At 40.8% G+C, this 17,452-nt stretch overlaps 1 protein-coding gene across 2 annotated transcripts in view; it reads right to left on the bottom strand.

The window, feature by feature from the left end:
* Positions 1–17,452, bottom strand: part of JARID2 (jumonji and AT-rich interaction domain containing 2) — a 207,218-nt gene that overhangs the window by 21,190 nt on the left and 168,576 nt on the right. For both annotated transcript variants that reach the window (XM_014878218.2, XM_088169073.1), the window contains exons 6-8: positions 13,433–13,662; positions 4,681–5,698; positions 34–536 (exon numbers count right to left, since the gene is read on the bottom strand). In XM_014878218.2, the coding sequence (XP_014733704.1) occupies positions 34–536; positions 4,681–5,698; positions 13,433–13,662 (1,751 nt within the window). The remainder of the gene's footprint in view (positions 1–33; positions 537–4,680; positions 5,699–13,432; positions 13,663–17,452) is intronic.

The following is a 17,452-nucleotide window of genomic DNA, read 5'->3' as shown; positions in this document are numbered from 1 at the left end:
ACAAAACAGGCTGGCTAGAGCCTGCCTCCTTACCTTGTATATACACTTGTGTAAGTCGCTAAGAACTCCCTCCTCCTCCTCCTCCTCGTCCTCCTTCGTGGTCTCCTTTTCCTGAGCAAAGAGCCGCCGCCTGCCCGTCTTCAGTGGGACATCGACCTCTTTTAACTTGTTGCGGAAGCCATTTTTGTGAACCACGCCATTGATGAGTCCATTTTTGGGCTCAAACCGGGGCAAGGAATGGAACTTGTAGGCATTCTCTGAATGTCCCTCCAAAGGTCCTTTCCTCTTCTCCAGGATTTCCTTTTCCAGCAAGACCTCCTTCTCCAGTTTCTTGTGCTCCTCGGGGGAGAGGGAGTCATAGGAGAGCAAGTACTGGCAGTAGGCTTCTTGTAGCTTGGCCAGCCTGTCCTGTGCAGTTTTGGGGATGCGCAGCATGTCTGCCAGCTTGTTCCATTTCTTGAGGTCAGTCACTTGCTGCATCCCCCCCATCTCGTTGATCAGCTGGACGAAGCAGGCCAGGTCGAGCTCGCAGCCTCCTGGGGTCCGCACGTGCCAGGCAGCAGAGGAAGGGAAAGGGAAACACAGGAGAATATTAGGAAAGCTGTGGGCAGCTCGTGTCAAATGTGCTACCAGGCTGGGCACACGGGGGACATGACAGCTCCAGGCACCTGGGCACCAGAGCAGAATTGTCCCTCCCTTGTATGCCTCCTGCTAAAGAGAGGCACGCACCACTGCTTTGCCAGCTTAATTCATTCACGGGCTATAGCCGGCTACTTGCCACAGCCTTCCCTACGATTCAGTTTGTTCTCCTCCTTGAGTTTCAAGCCCTTCTCCTCTCCAGGGACAGAAGACACCCCAAGCTATCTCCTTGACATGCATCTGTGCCCTGGTCATTACCCAGTAGCTGGGCAGATGAGAGTTGCCCAGCTCTGTAAAAGCCCACACACCCCTACCCACCACCAGTCCCACATCTGGTTCATACAGGAATAAAACAAAACCAGTGTCAAACTGGGGTACTGGCCATCAGAAAGACAAATACCTATCCTTTCTGGAGGTGAAATGACAATTATGTAATATCTGCACACCACCTTGAATGAAGTTAGTATTTAAAAGGTGCACAGTAACATTATTAATTTCACTGCAGGTAATAAAATTCTGTATAAAAACCAAACAGAGGCAAGGGGTTGTTTGGAATTGGAGCCTGCAACTGCATAAAGAGTTCCAGACACATTATTCTTCCAGACTGAGGCCATCCAGTATCCATATTTTATACTCCATTATGGTTTTGTATGTTTTAAGATGACTAGCACATTTCACACTCCAGTCAAAAAAAAAAAAAAAAAGAAAAAGAAAAATAAGAAAGGATTATACAAACTGCAGCATAAAAAGCAGCCAAATGGATGAGGAACAATAAAAGAAACATCATAAATACTCTGAAAGCACAGAAATAAATCATCAGTGGAAAGAGTGAAGAAATGGCCCGAAGACCACCTACAATTCAACAGGGCACTGTTCAAGGAAAAAAGAGAATTAATACAAAACCAGCATCAACATCTCTGCCGCCACACTGTCTCCCCTTTGCCTTTTTCTTTGAGAAAAGTAAAGAACCATTATGCCATAGCCATTTCAGAGCACTCAGAAATGCTATTGCAACAGAGGAGGGCAAGAAGCAGCATTATGGTAAATATTTACTGGAGGATGCACAGCTTAACTCATCTCGCCTGCTAGCACAAGCAGGCTTGTGCTACAGCTACCCTGTGCTGCATCTCAGATGCTTCATTGGTGATTCCAGTCTTCCTTCCTCCCTCTGCCTTCCCCTCTTCCACCACTTGTGCCAATCCAGTGACGAGGGAGGCTCAGAAGGGTAAACCTGTGTGCAACATTTTGGGACAATGGCTCTGGCTGAGGCAGAGCAGCACCAGAGGCTGCTGACATTTACACTGCCCACACAGCACAAGGCAAAGGTGCTTGGCTGCAGACAAAACCGAGCATAAGGCTTTGAGTAGAATATGGTAAGGATGGAGGCAGGACCACAAGGCAGCAGATTTATCCTATTCAGTACATTTGGGAATGGGGTGGGGGAGATTTTAAAAAGGTCTTGAAGCTGAGGAAAAGTAAACACCACTGGGAGAAAAACTGAGTTTGGAAAGTTTTCTTTCTTTCTTTTCTTTCTTTCTTTCCTCTTTAATCTTCCATACATAACATAATATAAACATAACTTTCAAGATGGCTTCTGTTACTTTTTTGGTCAGTGGTTTCTACACGCAGGCCACAAATTAGCTGAAGGTGTAACTCAAGGTAGATTTCCATGCCAACAGATTCAGCAATCTACATAAAGTTGGGTAACATACTCCTAACTTGGAAAGAAGTGTGGCCCAGATTTACCATCATATGTTTTCTCCAGCACACACTCCAGTTTAAGGTCCGAGTTTCAGCACTGTTGAAAATTCAATTTTCTCCTGCATCATGGAATGATCACTCATAATCACTCTGCAATATTAGAGCTCGAGTAGCACTTCATTCAACCAGAGCCTACAGCTAAGGTTTGCAAAATGCTCTCAATTATAATTCCATTTCACAGAGTCATAACTTTTGGAAGCATTTATATCTCAGACTGATGTTTTCCAGGATTGACCTAAGCTTGCTGCTTAAACTTTCCTTGAAAGGGAAAAAACAAAAAGAAGGGAAAAAACCCAACAACAACAAAAAAGGAGTTCTTTAAAAGTACCTATAGCAAAATGGCTTAAAAGGGAGATCTGCAGAAGCAGTGTTTAACTTTATTTTTTTTTAATTGCCTTAATTTCCCTAAGTTAGGAATACTTTTAAACTGCTTAGTGAGCAAGCTCATTTTAAAAAAGAAAATCTTAAATCTTCAGGTATGCATTAAATACCAAATGCTGGCACTACCACAAGCCATTGGCAAAAGCCCCACTTACTTCAATGGAAGTGTGATTTGGCCCAGAGAGAAGGGCTGGGTATGCATGTCTACTTAAATAAGCATGCATTTATCACCACAGATTATTTTATATGTTTCCTGATAGGACCAACAGATTTTTCCTCTTTGTGCACTGATGATCTCCAGCTTCTATTCTCCATTTTGTTTTTGATTTTAAACACAGGATAGGTAGGAAATTAACTGCAGAAAGGATACATAGGATGCAAATTTTAAGAGACCACTGTTTGCTCTGGTTACATGGCACCCAGCAGAATAGAATCCTTGCCTATTCATTAGGCTCTTAGGTGCTTAAATAATACAAATAATTAACAGTAATGCCATCTTAATGCCGAGTTAAGGTATTTCATTAAAAAGTTAACATTGTTCCAGGAGCGTTAATCGAGCTGTCTTGCACATTTTCTTCTCTCTCTTGCCAATGTAAATGTAATTCATTATTCTCTTCTATTAGCATACAACCATTGCATACATTAGGCATACAAAATGTTCACTTATTGCTGCTTGAGTGATTTTAATTTTCAGATTTCCTTGAACATTTTTGCATGGCTATTGCAACAAAGCGCTAACCCCTCGTTCCTCCTTCTTAAAATTTTGTTATTTCTCTGCTGTGCCTGCATCAGTTCACCATAAAATCTGCAATTATTTTGTGTGCTTTTATGCATTTTCCCTCACTTACCATATGTGATATAAAATAAAGTTTAAAAAGGAGAAGGCGGGGGGAAGGAAGTGTTGTGAATCGTTTAAACAGAAAAGCGTGTCCTTTAATCCAACCAGTGCCAAGAGCTGCCTCGGGTTGCATAATGCCTCAAAGGCAAAACTCTAGCCTCGAGTTGTAGCATGCAGGTTGTGTGAGCTCCTGACTCAAAACACCTCAAAAACAAAGGGAAGAACTAACAAAAATTTAAAACAGAGGTTTCTTACTATGCAGTGGCTGCAAAGGCAGTAGAGATGGAGGTAGCTCATTCAATAGTTCATTTGTATGCTGCTGTTGTCATGTTTTTACAAACTATTGTCACATTTTTGTCACGTGTCATATCTGACAGCAGACCATAAACCAAGAATTCTGTTAAATAAGTGATTCTCACTCAGGCATTAGCCCTGGCAGACACCTGCTGGGAGAAATAATGAAACCTCCATTTTGCAATCAACTACATTTTACTGCCTATTCTTGACACTTAATGGTTGTTAAATGTCAGCAGGTCACTGCAAATTTGTGATTTTAAGTGTCTGAGTACCCAAACACAAGTCAGTTCTGAGATATTTTCTCTCCCCTTTGGTTAAATGTTTTTAAAGGAAGAGGCGGGGAGAAAAATGTATTAAAGCCTGACAGCACAGCAACCTGTTAGGAAAACATCTTTGGAAAGGTCCGGAAAATATTCTGAGACAACCTTTAAAACAAGGCTATCAATACACACAGTGGTACTACCCATATAAATAAACAGTAGGGAAAGAAGAAGATTCTGAAAGCTGCAGAACAAAGTCCCAGGGAGCATTTTTTTTTTCTCCTGGGTCAAACAGGGAGGAAAATAAGCAATACAAAGTCACCCTGGAAAGCTCTCTGACAACCTACCTGACTCGTGGCTGGCCAATGGAAAAAAGAGAGAGATTCAGAGCTCTGCAGTGTTAATTGAACAGGGGTTTGGTTAAGCATTAAGGCAAACAGAGCATAAAGTAATATACGGACATTTACAAGCAGCAGCAAAAGGCCAAGGAATCACAGTGCTTACCTATGAGTGGGAGTTCATCCATGGTAATGCCCTGAGATTTGAGGTGCTTCTTGATACAGGCCAGCCGCTGCACGTTGGGTCCCCAGCGCCTGCCTAGCTTGTGTATGTGCTGAATCTGTGTCACAAACCGCATTTCATCATTTAGCTTGCACTCAGGTCTCCAGTCTGGAGGAGGAATCACCCTGCACATCCCATACTTCTCTACCTGAGCTCGGACTGACTCAATGTATATCAGTGGGTCATGAAATTCCTTGGTGGAGGGCCTAAGGATGGGAATCTCCCCCAGCATCCCCCACCCAGACTTACTACTGCCCTTTTCGTGCTTTCCCATTGAGTCTTGTGGCTTGTGCAAGGACTCCGCTTGAGAGGTAGAACGATTTTCACAGGAGGCATTTTCAGTTTTGCCATGTGCTTGTTTCCCTGGCGTACTCTTTCCAGCAGTGGCTCTTTTTGGCCTATTTCTTTCCAAACTCTTCTCTGGCACTTCCTTTCTAAGGTGTCCATTCAGCAAAGGCTTTTCTACTGCTGCCTTTTTGCTGGCAGCTTCTGCCAAATTGACGGCCCCTTTCATTCTCTTGGTGGGCGACTGTATTTTGTCTATGTGATTCGTCTCTTCCAGCCTCCTCTTCGAATTGCGCAGCCCCTCCCTCAACTGTCTCCCCACCTCCTTAGTGCATGTCTTTTGGTTCAACTTGCCATTGACTTTTACACCATTAACAGCGGTATTGTTAGACTTGGATGCTCCAAGGGATAGCACCTGTTTGCGGGTTTTTGCATTGCTACTTTCTATTTTCCCTGAGATTGTGTGGTTGACAGGTGAACTGGGTTTGTGGTGATTTAGTTTGGTTTCCTTGACCAGTTCTTTCTTGGCTTTGGTGTATGTGACAGTTCCCTTTGTCACTGTTGCAGTGTACTTCACAGTTTTGGACGGTGAAGGTCTGACTTCTCTCATCTTTTTGGCACTGGCTGCATTTGCACTCGGAGATGACATTCGAGTGACCCCGTTGACTTTAGAAACCTGAAATGCCAGAAGTGTTGTAGGAGGAGCAGAAGGAAGGAAACACAAAACAGAAAAGTAAATTAATAACATGACCACTCAGCCCAAATTTCCCATTTCCTGGACAACCATATTCTGCAGTCTTGACTCCTGGCCCTGTCATACAATCTTCATATAATGGTTTGCAGACATGCAAGAGAGGGGACTAGGCATTTATAATAATCAAATAAAATAAAAATTGGGGTTTTTTAAAATTTACCAGAAATCCCCCAGTCTTGCTTTCAGAGGGTACAAAGCCTTCTGGCATTAGGAAGGGTGAGGTCCCTTGCTTGCACTACTCCCTTCCTTTTCTACCAGAAAGCTGTTATGGAATTATGAAACACAGACGGTCTGATTTACAAACTAATACCTTCATTACCTCTTTTTCTGGCCCTCAAGACACTCTCTTCTCTCTCCCACCCAACCTCCTTTATGTGCACACACATTTCACTACTTCTTAGCAGACAAAATAGGCAGCATGTATTATCTGCTCTAACTGGAATCTACACATTCGCAAAAAACACACCGAGATTCAAATCAATTTACCTTCTATCCAGGCACACATATAAAAAGAGATGTGGAACACATTATGCACCCAACAGATCAGCATGGCCATGAAGGATAAAGTCTGTCATACATATTAAACCTTGGGCAGCATGTTGTTGCTGAAGTTGGTAATTTGAAGTAAAAAAAATGTATACTGTAGTCCAATGTATTTTTTTCTTAATAGTTTGGTATCTAGGTAATTTTGCTGACACATATTCTATTAGATTGTATTGGCAATGCAGCTTAGAATTGCTGGACTCTGCTGCTTTCTGTCAGACATTTAAACCCAGTTATGAGATTAGATTTTGCTTTTTAACTACAAGATGTGTTAAGGACCAAAAGCAACCCCCATCTACAAAGGGAATTGAGACAGCTCAGCACTGCAAAAGCTAAACCTCACTACTAAAAAAAACCAAAGTTCAAGTTCAAAACTCAAACAAATTCAGCATTTACAGAACTTTAAACATTGACTTCTCACCTCCTTAAATGACTGTGAGCACAGAAAAACACATCCAAAAGTCAGAAACATTGATAAAAGTACTCAAAAGTGAAAGCATACAGTACAATCATCCCTTATCAGCACTCAGGTGAATAACACCATTTTCTGCAGAGTTGTAATACTTTCTCCTGTGAGATTTTGAAATCCTTGCCAAATCAGTAAGCATGGCAGCTTCTCTCAAATAAATGCAGAAACTGCAGTCACTTATACAATGAGATAAAACAGGAATCAAACAGAGGCTGAAAAGACTGTGCTGTGGTCTAGCATGCAGTGACTTATGGAAGGGGAACTAGAACCTGAAGATTCTGCATACAAGTACAGTACAGCACATACAAGTGTGTGTTTGTGAGTGTGTTTATGCATTTTCTCCTCTGTACTCCAGAAACTGGAGCAGGAGTAATGATCTTTTAAAAACCATCCATATTCTTGTCCTTCCTGCGCTTGCAAGGTAGAAACACTTAAGGAAAATCCTGTTAACTGATGAGTTTTTACCTTGAGCTTTTCAAAGATGTATGAGGTATCATCTGGAAAGCAGACACTTGCAAACAGAAATGCATTTACCCACCTCCCTTGAAATTTAAGTAGTACTCTGTATTTGAAATGCAGGCCCGGATTTAACTTTTACAGCACTTTTTCATGCTGCAGAATAGACATGGGTAGAGAGCTGCTGAGACACTGCCTCTTGCCTGCAGCAGTCACAACAAACGTTGAACATCCCTAGATTTATAAATAGCTAGGAACATTGATTACAGATTTCACCTAGACTAATAGAGAAGAATTGATTGAGAACTGGAAAGGGAAGGTAATCTGGGTGACAGTGATCATGAAATGGGTTTTCATTTCTAAGATGTGACAACAGTAGAGAAAGGACAACAGACTTCAAAAAAACCCAACAAAACAACAAAAAACCTTCAGAAACAAAACAAAAGAAAAATCCACCTGAAAAAATCCAAACCAAAGCAATTTCCATTCAGAGGAGAGGCATAAAGCACAGACCATTATGGCTGTTCACGAAGTTCTCTAATGACTGGAAAATTAGAAAATGATCACAGTAAAAAAGTGGTAACACAATTATGTGAGTAAGGGTAACTATATAGAAAAAGAAAAAGCACATATTAAAATCAGAAAGGCCACGGAGCTAAAGAAACTTCAGTTAGCAAGAGACTAAAATGGGAAAAAAAATTATAAATATCTTAAAAATACAAGCTAACAAACAAAAGAAGAGATAAAGCAGCACAGAAGGAAGGAAAACAAATAGCCTGACTAAAGTGTTCATGCTTCTTTTGCATTAACCTTCACCAGAAGCGCCACTGACTGAATATTTATCAGGAACAAAACATAATCAGCAAAAAGGCTAGGACAGAAACCCCAGTAAGATAGAAGGCACCTGAATGACTTAGGGCATGGCTCCTGGAAATAAGCTGAGGGCAGACAGTGAGTCTATCTAATTTCAAATCCTAAAATAATACTGGAACAAATCACCGAACAGTTAATTTGCAAACACACAAATTATTATTAAATCAGATTAAAAGCAAAACAACAAAATCTACCCAGGGTTTTGCCAAAATAGCAAATCAATCAAATCAAATCATCTTCCAACAGACACCTGTCTGAGCAGGTAAAGCAGCACCTCCGCTTCAGTAGGATTGCAGTCACTGTCCCCTGGGACATTCCATCAAACTCCTGAGACACATCCCAGACATAATTACTCTAAAGTGGCTTCACAAGGGACTAAATCAAGTCATCCTCAAGAAAAGTTTTCACTGTTATAGTTCACTATTGTCCTGGGGGGGCATTTCACATGTCTTTCTGCAGGGACTTGGATTTGCCTTGGTTCTACTGAGTATTTTCATTATTGTAAAATTTGGCAGCGAAACACACCTGGAAGGAAGAAGCTGTAATCATTCACAGAACAAGATCAAAATCAAAGGCACTCCTGAAGAACCTATTTCAGAACATTTTTACAGTAAGAGGAAGTGCTATATTTGGAAGGCACAAATCGTGTACATGTAGGGGAAGAATAACATTTGGGGAGCGCAGCGAGCTGCAAAATGCAATGGCAATACAAAGTACACAAATCACTTTCTGAGACCTATTAAGAATGTTGAAAGCAAAGGGCAGGAGCACAGGCTTTCCTAAGGAGAGCTGGACCCAGCACTGGGACTATACTGTGAGAAAAATTTAGATAGGGGAGCAAGCCTAAAAGAGCACAAAGTGCTCAGGTATTTGGAAAGTAAGACTGCTGCTAAAAAGCCTGGGGAGCTGGTTCTTCTCTGAAAGACATCACCATGGGACAACTCTAACAGTATTCTGATGCAGAAGGAGCTCCTCTGAAAAGAAACAGTAAATGCTCTTTTCATATTCACAGGGGAAAAAAATCCCTTTAAATGTCTACAATGATCTGAGGTACAACTAGGAAAACTTGCTCATTAGTAGAAAAGGAAAACACTGGAAGAAGCTGTCAATGGACATTGTGGAGTCTCCACTACAGGAGGTTTTCAGGAGGCTATAGCTGTATTACTGTGCTGTCAGGTGTAATCAAGACAAAACCTCAGTGTGAGCAGTCAGGCTGCATGGAGGCACCTTGTCACTCCAGCCTGCTGATGGTTTTGTCTGAGGAAGTTGTGACCAGAAGTCTAAAGGGCCACGTGGGGCACTCCTAAAGCAAGGGCTTGTGACACAAGGGCTGAGAACAGAACACAGTAAAGTGCTCATGGAAAAAGGCAATATCCCTACAGCTTCTGTTCAAAGGAAAACATGTCATGAGCACCATCACCTTTAAGACAGAACCTCCAATCCTAGACGGTAAGCACAGTATTTTGAATATTTGCTCAAACTTATCATGGAGTCCAACCATTAATGCAGCACTGCCAAGCCTACCACTAAATCATGTCCTTAAGTGCCACACCAACAGGTCTGTTAAATACCTCCAGGGATGGTGACTCAATCATCCCTGGGCAAGCTGTTCTAATACTTGACTCCTCATTTTCAGCAAAGACATTTTCCCTAATACCCAGTCTAAACCTATCCTATGGTGAAACTTGAGGCCATTTTCTCTGATCCATTTTTTGTTACCTAGAGGAAGAGGCTGACCCCCACCTGGTTACACCCTTCTTTCAGGCAGCTGTAGAGAGTGAGTGATAAGGTGCCCTCTGAGCCTCCTTTTCTCCAGGTTCAACACCCCCAGCTCCCTCTGGCACTCCTCACCACACCTGTGCTCCAAACCCTTCCCCAGCTCTGCTGTCCTTCCCTGGACCTGCTCCAGCTCCTCAATGCCTTGTGGTGAGGGGCCCAAAACTAAACCCAGTATTCCATACGTGTGGCCTCACCAGTGCTGAGTACAGGGGGACAGTCACTGCCCTGCTCCTGCTGGCCACACCATTGCTGATCCAGGCCAGGATAACACTGGCCTTTTGGCCACCTGGGCACTGCTGGCTCTTGCTAAGCCACTGTCGATCAGCAAGCCCAGGCTGCTGCTGGGCAGCTTTCCTGCCTCTCCTGATCCCTCTGCAGAGCCTTTCTACCCTCAGCAGATCGATATTCCTGCCCAGCTTGATGCCATGTGTGAACTGAGGGTGTCCTCAATCCCCCTGCCAGGGCCATTGATGAAGATGTTAAACAGGACTGGTGCCAGCACTGAGCCCTGGGGAATGCCATGGGTGACCAGCTGCACGTAACTCCATTTGCCACCACCCTCTGGGCCCAGCCATCCAGACAGTTTTTAACCTAGCTAACACCCATCCAAGCCATGAGCAGCCTGTTTCTCTGGGAAAATTGTGTGGGAGGTGGTGTCAAAGGTTTTACTGAAGTCCAGGGGGACAACATCCACAGCCTTTCACTCATCAGCTAGGTGTGTCTCCTAATACGAATAAAGTGACTGACATTGGCCTCACATCATCCAAAGTCTTGAGCCAAAGGTGAAACTAGGGATATGAATAATCTTATTTTTGCTTTTCAGCTATGTTCCCAGTTTTGCTGACATATAATTGTCTTTAGACCACTCTTTTCTCTCCTTTATTGAACACTTGCCCTGCAGTGAACTATGGTATGACAGATTTTAAATTTTCTTGTCTTAAAAAAAAAACAAACAACCCCAGGAACAGCAGTCTTGCAGTAATTGGTTTTTTAGATCTACTGACACACCTCTGCATAGCACCTAGGATTCAGCCTCCAAAACCATACACAAAAAATAAACAAGCTGCTAGATAGCAACCACGGTGATAAGAGCAACATTAGCAACGCTGACAACAGTCTTGGTCCCAAACAAATCCAAGTTATGCAACTGATCTTGAATTCATTCATAAAAATAGTTCTGTGCTTATTAAGAGCTGTGCAGAGGTAAATTACCATATTAGGCCAAGAGAGGGCCCCATTGAACTACATTTCCTTTGCTCACAACCCTTTAAAGTAGGAAGACTTTGAAGATGGCAAAGGAGACAGTAAAAGAGATAAGGAACCTCTGAGAAGTGCAAGGGAAAACCAGAAGAAGAAAGACAGAAAATACAAACAGAGAGGAAAAAAAGAAAATCTCTAGAAATTTCTAGTGTTCTCCCTTTATTTTCTGTAAGACTTAACAAAACAAAAGCACACACAAATCATGCAAATGCAGTGATCAAGGAGGAAAAATGTAGTGGAAGGAAGAAGAACATGTGGCTGACACCCTGGGAAAAAAATCTCCTTTTGGAAAATACTGAAAAAGTCAAAGACTCAGGACAACAACAAGAAATTTAGCAATGTCCCATAACTGGTAAGTCTAGGGTTTTGTACAGAACTAAGACTTTCTCTAAGGCAAAATACATAATCCATCTTTAATTAGTTAGAGTCACATTTTCATTAAAATTTGTAAGCAAGTACTTACGCTACTGTGGGTTGAAGAAGAAAATTTAGATGTCTAACTGTTTTTTTAGGAAGAAACAAAAATAGAGAAAACCCACATCATCTTGACTTAAATCCCCCCTTCTTTTCTGAAGCCTGAGGATCACTCTTGCTGATGTGCCCATGTGGTCTGACTGCTGATTGTATTGCATTAAATTTTTCTCCATTGCATGTCACACAATCAAATACATTTAATACTCTATGAAGCAAAACCACTTGGATTGTGGACAAACTGTTTTACACTTGTCTTTTTCTTTCAGAACTACCTTCAGAAGTGGCAGCAGTTTTTCACAAAACTTTTAACCAACCAAACTCTGACGATACAACTTTAAAGCATTTCACACAAGTGTTCCAGTAGCTTAAAAGAATTAAAAATTGCATTCTTATGTTTTGGGAAAATTGTTCAACACCATAAACTCATGACAGAGCATGTCACAGCAAAGACCACAAGATACTGGCAATCACAAAAAAGAAATCCAAAAGGATGCCATAGAAGGCAGACATTCACGCTGATGCCTAGTTTAGGGGAAATTGCCATGGTAATTAATTTCCATTGCATGGAAATAAAGAACTGAAGTTTTACAGAGGTACAGACACACTGTGAATAGCCTCCAGGATCTCAAATCTGATTTAGAAGGTGATACAAATTCGATGGAAGCATTTCAGGAGAACTTAAACCACCACAGAAACACATAGCATTAAAGATTTCCTCAGCAAGAGCATCACTGCTTTTCTTTTTGCCATTTTTAGTTTCCAAGCCTGTGACTTGGAGATGCCATTTAAATGCCTTGACAGCCCTCTACATGATGGAAATTCCAGCTAGACTGAAGACCAGGTCAGCCTACTTAGAAGAAAAATCTTTAGGTATCAGCAAGTAAAGACTGGTCTCCAACCAGCCCATTGAGAACTCATTACTGCGATACACACAACCAACCAACCAACAAAAAATCCCAATTAAAAAAAAAACCAAAAACCAAACTAAACCAACAAGAACAAAAAAAACAAACCCAAAACCCCCCAAAACTAAGCCAACAATGAAAAAAACCCAAATAGCAATAAAAAAAACCAACCAAATCAACATCCCCCCCCCAAAAAAAACCCAAAACCCTAAAATCCCCAAAAGGCTTAAGTGCAGCAAGCTTTCTGTTCTGCACTGCCCTAGTGATGGTTCTCTGCTAATCCAGCCCCAGCTTGAAGGACAGTCACAAGCACTGTAAGACTGGTCTGAATTCAAGTTTGCTTGAAACAAATCTCTTGAAGAATTTTTTTGCTAGCTTTCAACCAAGTAACATGGAACTCTAAAAATGACTCCCACCAGGTGGTTATATTTTGGGGAATCTCCTTTATGCATCAGGTGAAACATTTTTCCCAGACTCTGATGTTTGTGCTGCCCATGTGCACACCAAGGCATGTGAGTGCAATGTCAGGCTCTCCAGAGCACGAGTGAGTCTCCAAGATAAGCCACACAGACCAGCTCCTTCTTCCATGTGCTGCCAGCACAAAGTGCCAGCCAGAAAGGTTTCATAAACAGCAATGTGAACTTTACTCTTTTATATGAATACACCAGATAATTAAAAAAAAAAAGGTTGCAAAAGCACACTTTATCATACTGAATTCCCATGTATCTATTCTTCTTTTTTCCTTTTTAATTTTATCCCTGAAAATTAACTCCCTGCTGCTCCAGAGCATGCTTTTAAGGATTGCCACATTCGATCCATACCAAACAGTGGAAAAAGGAGCTCAGACCCTTAAAAGCCTTTGTTTCCCACGTGTCCACAGCAGAGCACAACTGTTACCTGTTTCCTTAAGTCCTGAGCCGATCTGTGAAGAGTGTGGTGGTTGTTAGCCGTGAGCCCTTTCGTAGAGGAGCCAGTGTTTGTAGTAGCGTGGTGATTAGCAGCAGCCTGGTCTTTTCGACTCTCAGCCTTATGTTCGCTGTTCCTCTCCTTCCCTGGGGTGGCCTCTTTGCTTTTGTGTTTCTGAGCAGGTTCTTTCTCCTTCGATGATTTGCTGGACCCATTGAAAACTGAGAAAAGAGAAAATCAGGTTATTAAGGGAAAAAAAGAAAAGAAAAAGTATGCAAGACCAAACACTTAATTCAAAACATCACAATTTTCTCTGCTCTCAGCGTTGGATATTTAGTGAATGCCTTCTTACAACTGAAGTTAAATCAATATAGAAATAGCACTATTTTGCATATTTCTTTAGCTGAACAGATTTACTGAAGTATTTCCTCTGCTTGTTAGCACACATTATCTTCAATATCCAAATTAAAATATACAACATATATTACTGTTTTGACTGACCCAGATTTAGAATTATGAGTTTGATTTTTACTTATGACAGTTTTAATTATCTTTTTTTGCTCTTGCAGTGGGGGAATTCTAAACATAACCTAAACAGAAAAAAGATTTATTTTTATACCAACGTAGAAGAAAGGAAACATTCCATGAAAAAGCATGTTTTGTTTTCATCAATACCCAAACTGCTGAATCAAACTGACAGCAGTTTGCCTATAGCAGACAAACTGCAAATAGGAAAAGGTACTGCTGCAAAGAAAGGAAAATACTAAAACCATTTTGAAACCTGTGACATGAAGTAACACTGGGATTTATGCTGAGCACTGTAACCTTTAAACGAGGATAAGAAAGTGTGGAACCTTTATTTTTTGTACAATAAATATGCGAATATATACAAGCAAGTTTTGCTCCTGTCTCTCTGCTGAATTTATTTAAGAATAGTCACTGCTCTTCTGTTGTCAGGGAACATGAAAAGCTGAAGCTAAAACAAACAAACGAAAGATGACATCACATTTCTCTGTTTGTTAATCAAAAACGTGCTGAATTCATGGCAGTGATGCCCCCTCTTCAGCGTGGCACTTGACAGAGGTCCACAAGGCTGGTGATCGAACATCCACAATGGCAAATGCCCTCCTGCCTTTCACTCTTGATTTCTACCCTGTCTTTCTTTGACATGGTTTAGGAAAGGATGCAAACAAGAAACTTCATAAACACTTAATAGCAGAGCTATGTGAAAATCTTATTTATTACACACAACCTACACCATCTGTTTGGGAATGGTAACTAAATGCATGAAGTTACTGTTTCTTTGTGAAATGAAAGCCTTCTTTTGTCACTGAAGGTGATATTACTACAACAAATACCTTCTTATCTAAGTTGTGAAGCTTAGCTGTCTCTCCATATGTAGAGTATTAACAGCAGGAGCAGCAGTAAGAGTAGTAACAAAAACCCAAGAATCCCACAGGACAGAGGAGGGGCAGCTAAACTGCTTTTGAGCAGACCCGAACTCCAAACCTTCCCAAGCAGCTATTCAGCTTCCCGTTGTCAGAACCCCAGCAAACTATTGACAAATTCCATTTTCAGGTCACTTATCATATTCAGCCAGTCATAAGTGTTGAAGCAGATCACTTAAAAAAGAAAATACTGTAATTGCTTTTCCTCCTTTCTTTCTTCCCACTTGCATAAATGGAGTAAGAATGAGAGAAAAGCTGTCAGCAGTGGAGTCACCACAAATTTCCCCAAGGTTCTGTCACTCCTCAGCTCAGGAGCAACTGGTGCTGCCCTGGCCAGCCAAGGATTTCTCAGTGATTTCTGCGAAAATCACATAACCCTTTGTGTCTCATTTCCAGTGATGGAACTGATAATAATTGCCAACCTCTCTCAGGAAGTTCATGACAATACATTCATCCTCCTTTGTAAGGAATTCTCACATCAGATGGAAGGCGCTACAGATGCACAAAGCACGACTATTTATTTTTAATAAGACATAGCACAAACAACCAATGGCAGCTTTGTTAATATGTATTTTATCATTTAGAGTGATATTCTCCTTTGAAGGGAGCAAATTGTATATACTGATCTGCTCCTACGGAAACATTCAAGTCAGAGAGATTAATTTTCTGTAATCAGTTGCCACTTTAAAAACCGAAGAATACTAAAACAGAAAACACAGCCAAAAAGCCAAATTGTGCACTTCTCTGGTTCACCAAAAAAAAAAAAAAAAAAAAAAAAAAGCAAACATGAGACAAGGTATATTTTATATGCAACAGCTCATTAAATTTAAGTGTCGTGGGAACCCTGCCAGTTTTACCCTCTGAGTAATTATCTTTTGTCTTAATTTGTAAGATTCTTGAAAGGAGGAAAAAAATGTTCAGTCTCACAGGAAAAGCTTAAAAAGCTTAAGTCTGAAAACACAACAAAGAGAGATGTAGATGCAAAACAGTTTTTGCCACGCTGTCTTGTAGTTAAACAGTAGATGGTATCAGTTTCTATAAAAAATCACTATTTGTTTCTTCCAACACTTAGATTACTGTTATATCCAGCCATAAAACCTTTCTGCAATAATAAGTTCTGAAAAATTCACAAACATACTATGAGAACAACTATCAAAATGGTAACTTGATTAATTACAAAATATTATCATGAGCCAAGCATTTGGGGAGGAATCCCCAAGACTATGATTTTCCTCCTATCTCACAAAAAATGTTGAAGCAAGTTATTTAGACAATAAATTTATTTAGTACAATGCAGGATTAAACACTGGCCCCAACAGCTAGTAAGACAGTTCAAAAAAAAAACTGTAAAACAAAAAAAAAGACACACCCCTCCCCATCTTGTTGGAAGAGGAACTGATAATAAGCCAGCAACACCCACTTCTCAAAGGAAAGAAAACAATAACCTCCCAAAACTCTGCATTAAATATTACTGAGACCAAATCTGATTAAATAATGAAATGATTACTAATTCTTTTGTGCCTTCTTACACAGCAAATTGCATTCTCCTTCATGTCTGCCAGCTCTTAAATATTTCTGATGCACTCAGAAAATCAGGAAAGGTGAACGTTGTGCTTTAGGAACCCCAGACAGACGTGTTCCAGGACAAAGTCCCACGTTAGAAATAAGTCTCTGTGCCAAGATCCAATGTTCTGTTCCCAGTCACTTTAGTTCCTTGCTAAAGAGTAGTCAATAAAGGTTTCACCTTTGAAGCAATAATTTCATTAAAAGATAGAACGACAAAAAACCAAGTCCAACCTACACTAGTGGTGACACCTGCATTCCTGAAGCAGAAATGATATGTAGTCTTGAATTATGATTATTTTATGCTATCTTAACCAATTCTGTATTTCCAGAATAGCTTTTAATTAAAGGTAAGAAGCACTGCTAACAAATAATTAAAAGTGTAAGTAAATTATTAGTGTTCAGACACTCCAGATAGAATAAATGAGTATCATTATACTCATATCCATCTGAATGCTTATTCTCAAAATGCTGTGTCCTCCAAAGCTATTATTATTATTAAACTGAAACAATAAGAGTCCCACAGTGAAATTCTTGTGGGTCTTTTGGTTAGCAGTGATGATCAAATACAAAGAAACTGAACCACTACATTCAAAACTCACAAGCACTGGGGGTTTTTAAACCACTGATATAATTTACGGCAGCAGAGCAAAACCTTATGGCAAGCATGATCCCCGCAGATGCATCAGTGTTCCCTGCATCAGGGGAACCAGACCCCAGGCACCAATATTCACCCAGGATCCCATACTGGGACTTTGAGGTATCTCATTTGAAACTGTGATAAAGAATCCCTACACAAACCAATGCAAACTGTGCAAATTGTGCCTGTATTAGGTGCAGCTATAATAACGTCTAAAAAAAATTTTGGTCAAGTAAAGCCACAGATGTGCTCAATTACTACAGATTAACTAAGCATTTACTACAGGAATTGACACTGTAGTGGGTGATAAACATAATGTGTTTTCAGCAATTTTCAAAAGTATTCCTACAAATTAATTTG

The sequence above is a fragment of the Sturnus vulgaris genome, chromosome 1 (assembly GCF_052056855.1).
Source record: "Sturnus vulgaris isolate bStuVul1 chromosome 1, bStuVul1.hap1, whole genome shotgun sequence".
Lineage (NCBI taxonomy): Eukaryota > Metazoa > Chordata > Aves > Passeriformes > Sturnidae > Sturnus > Sturnus vulgaris.
The sequence above is the reverse complement of the archived record's forward strand: the minus strand, read 5'-3'. Positions and strand labels throughout refer to the sequence as shown.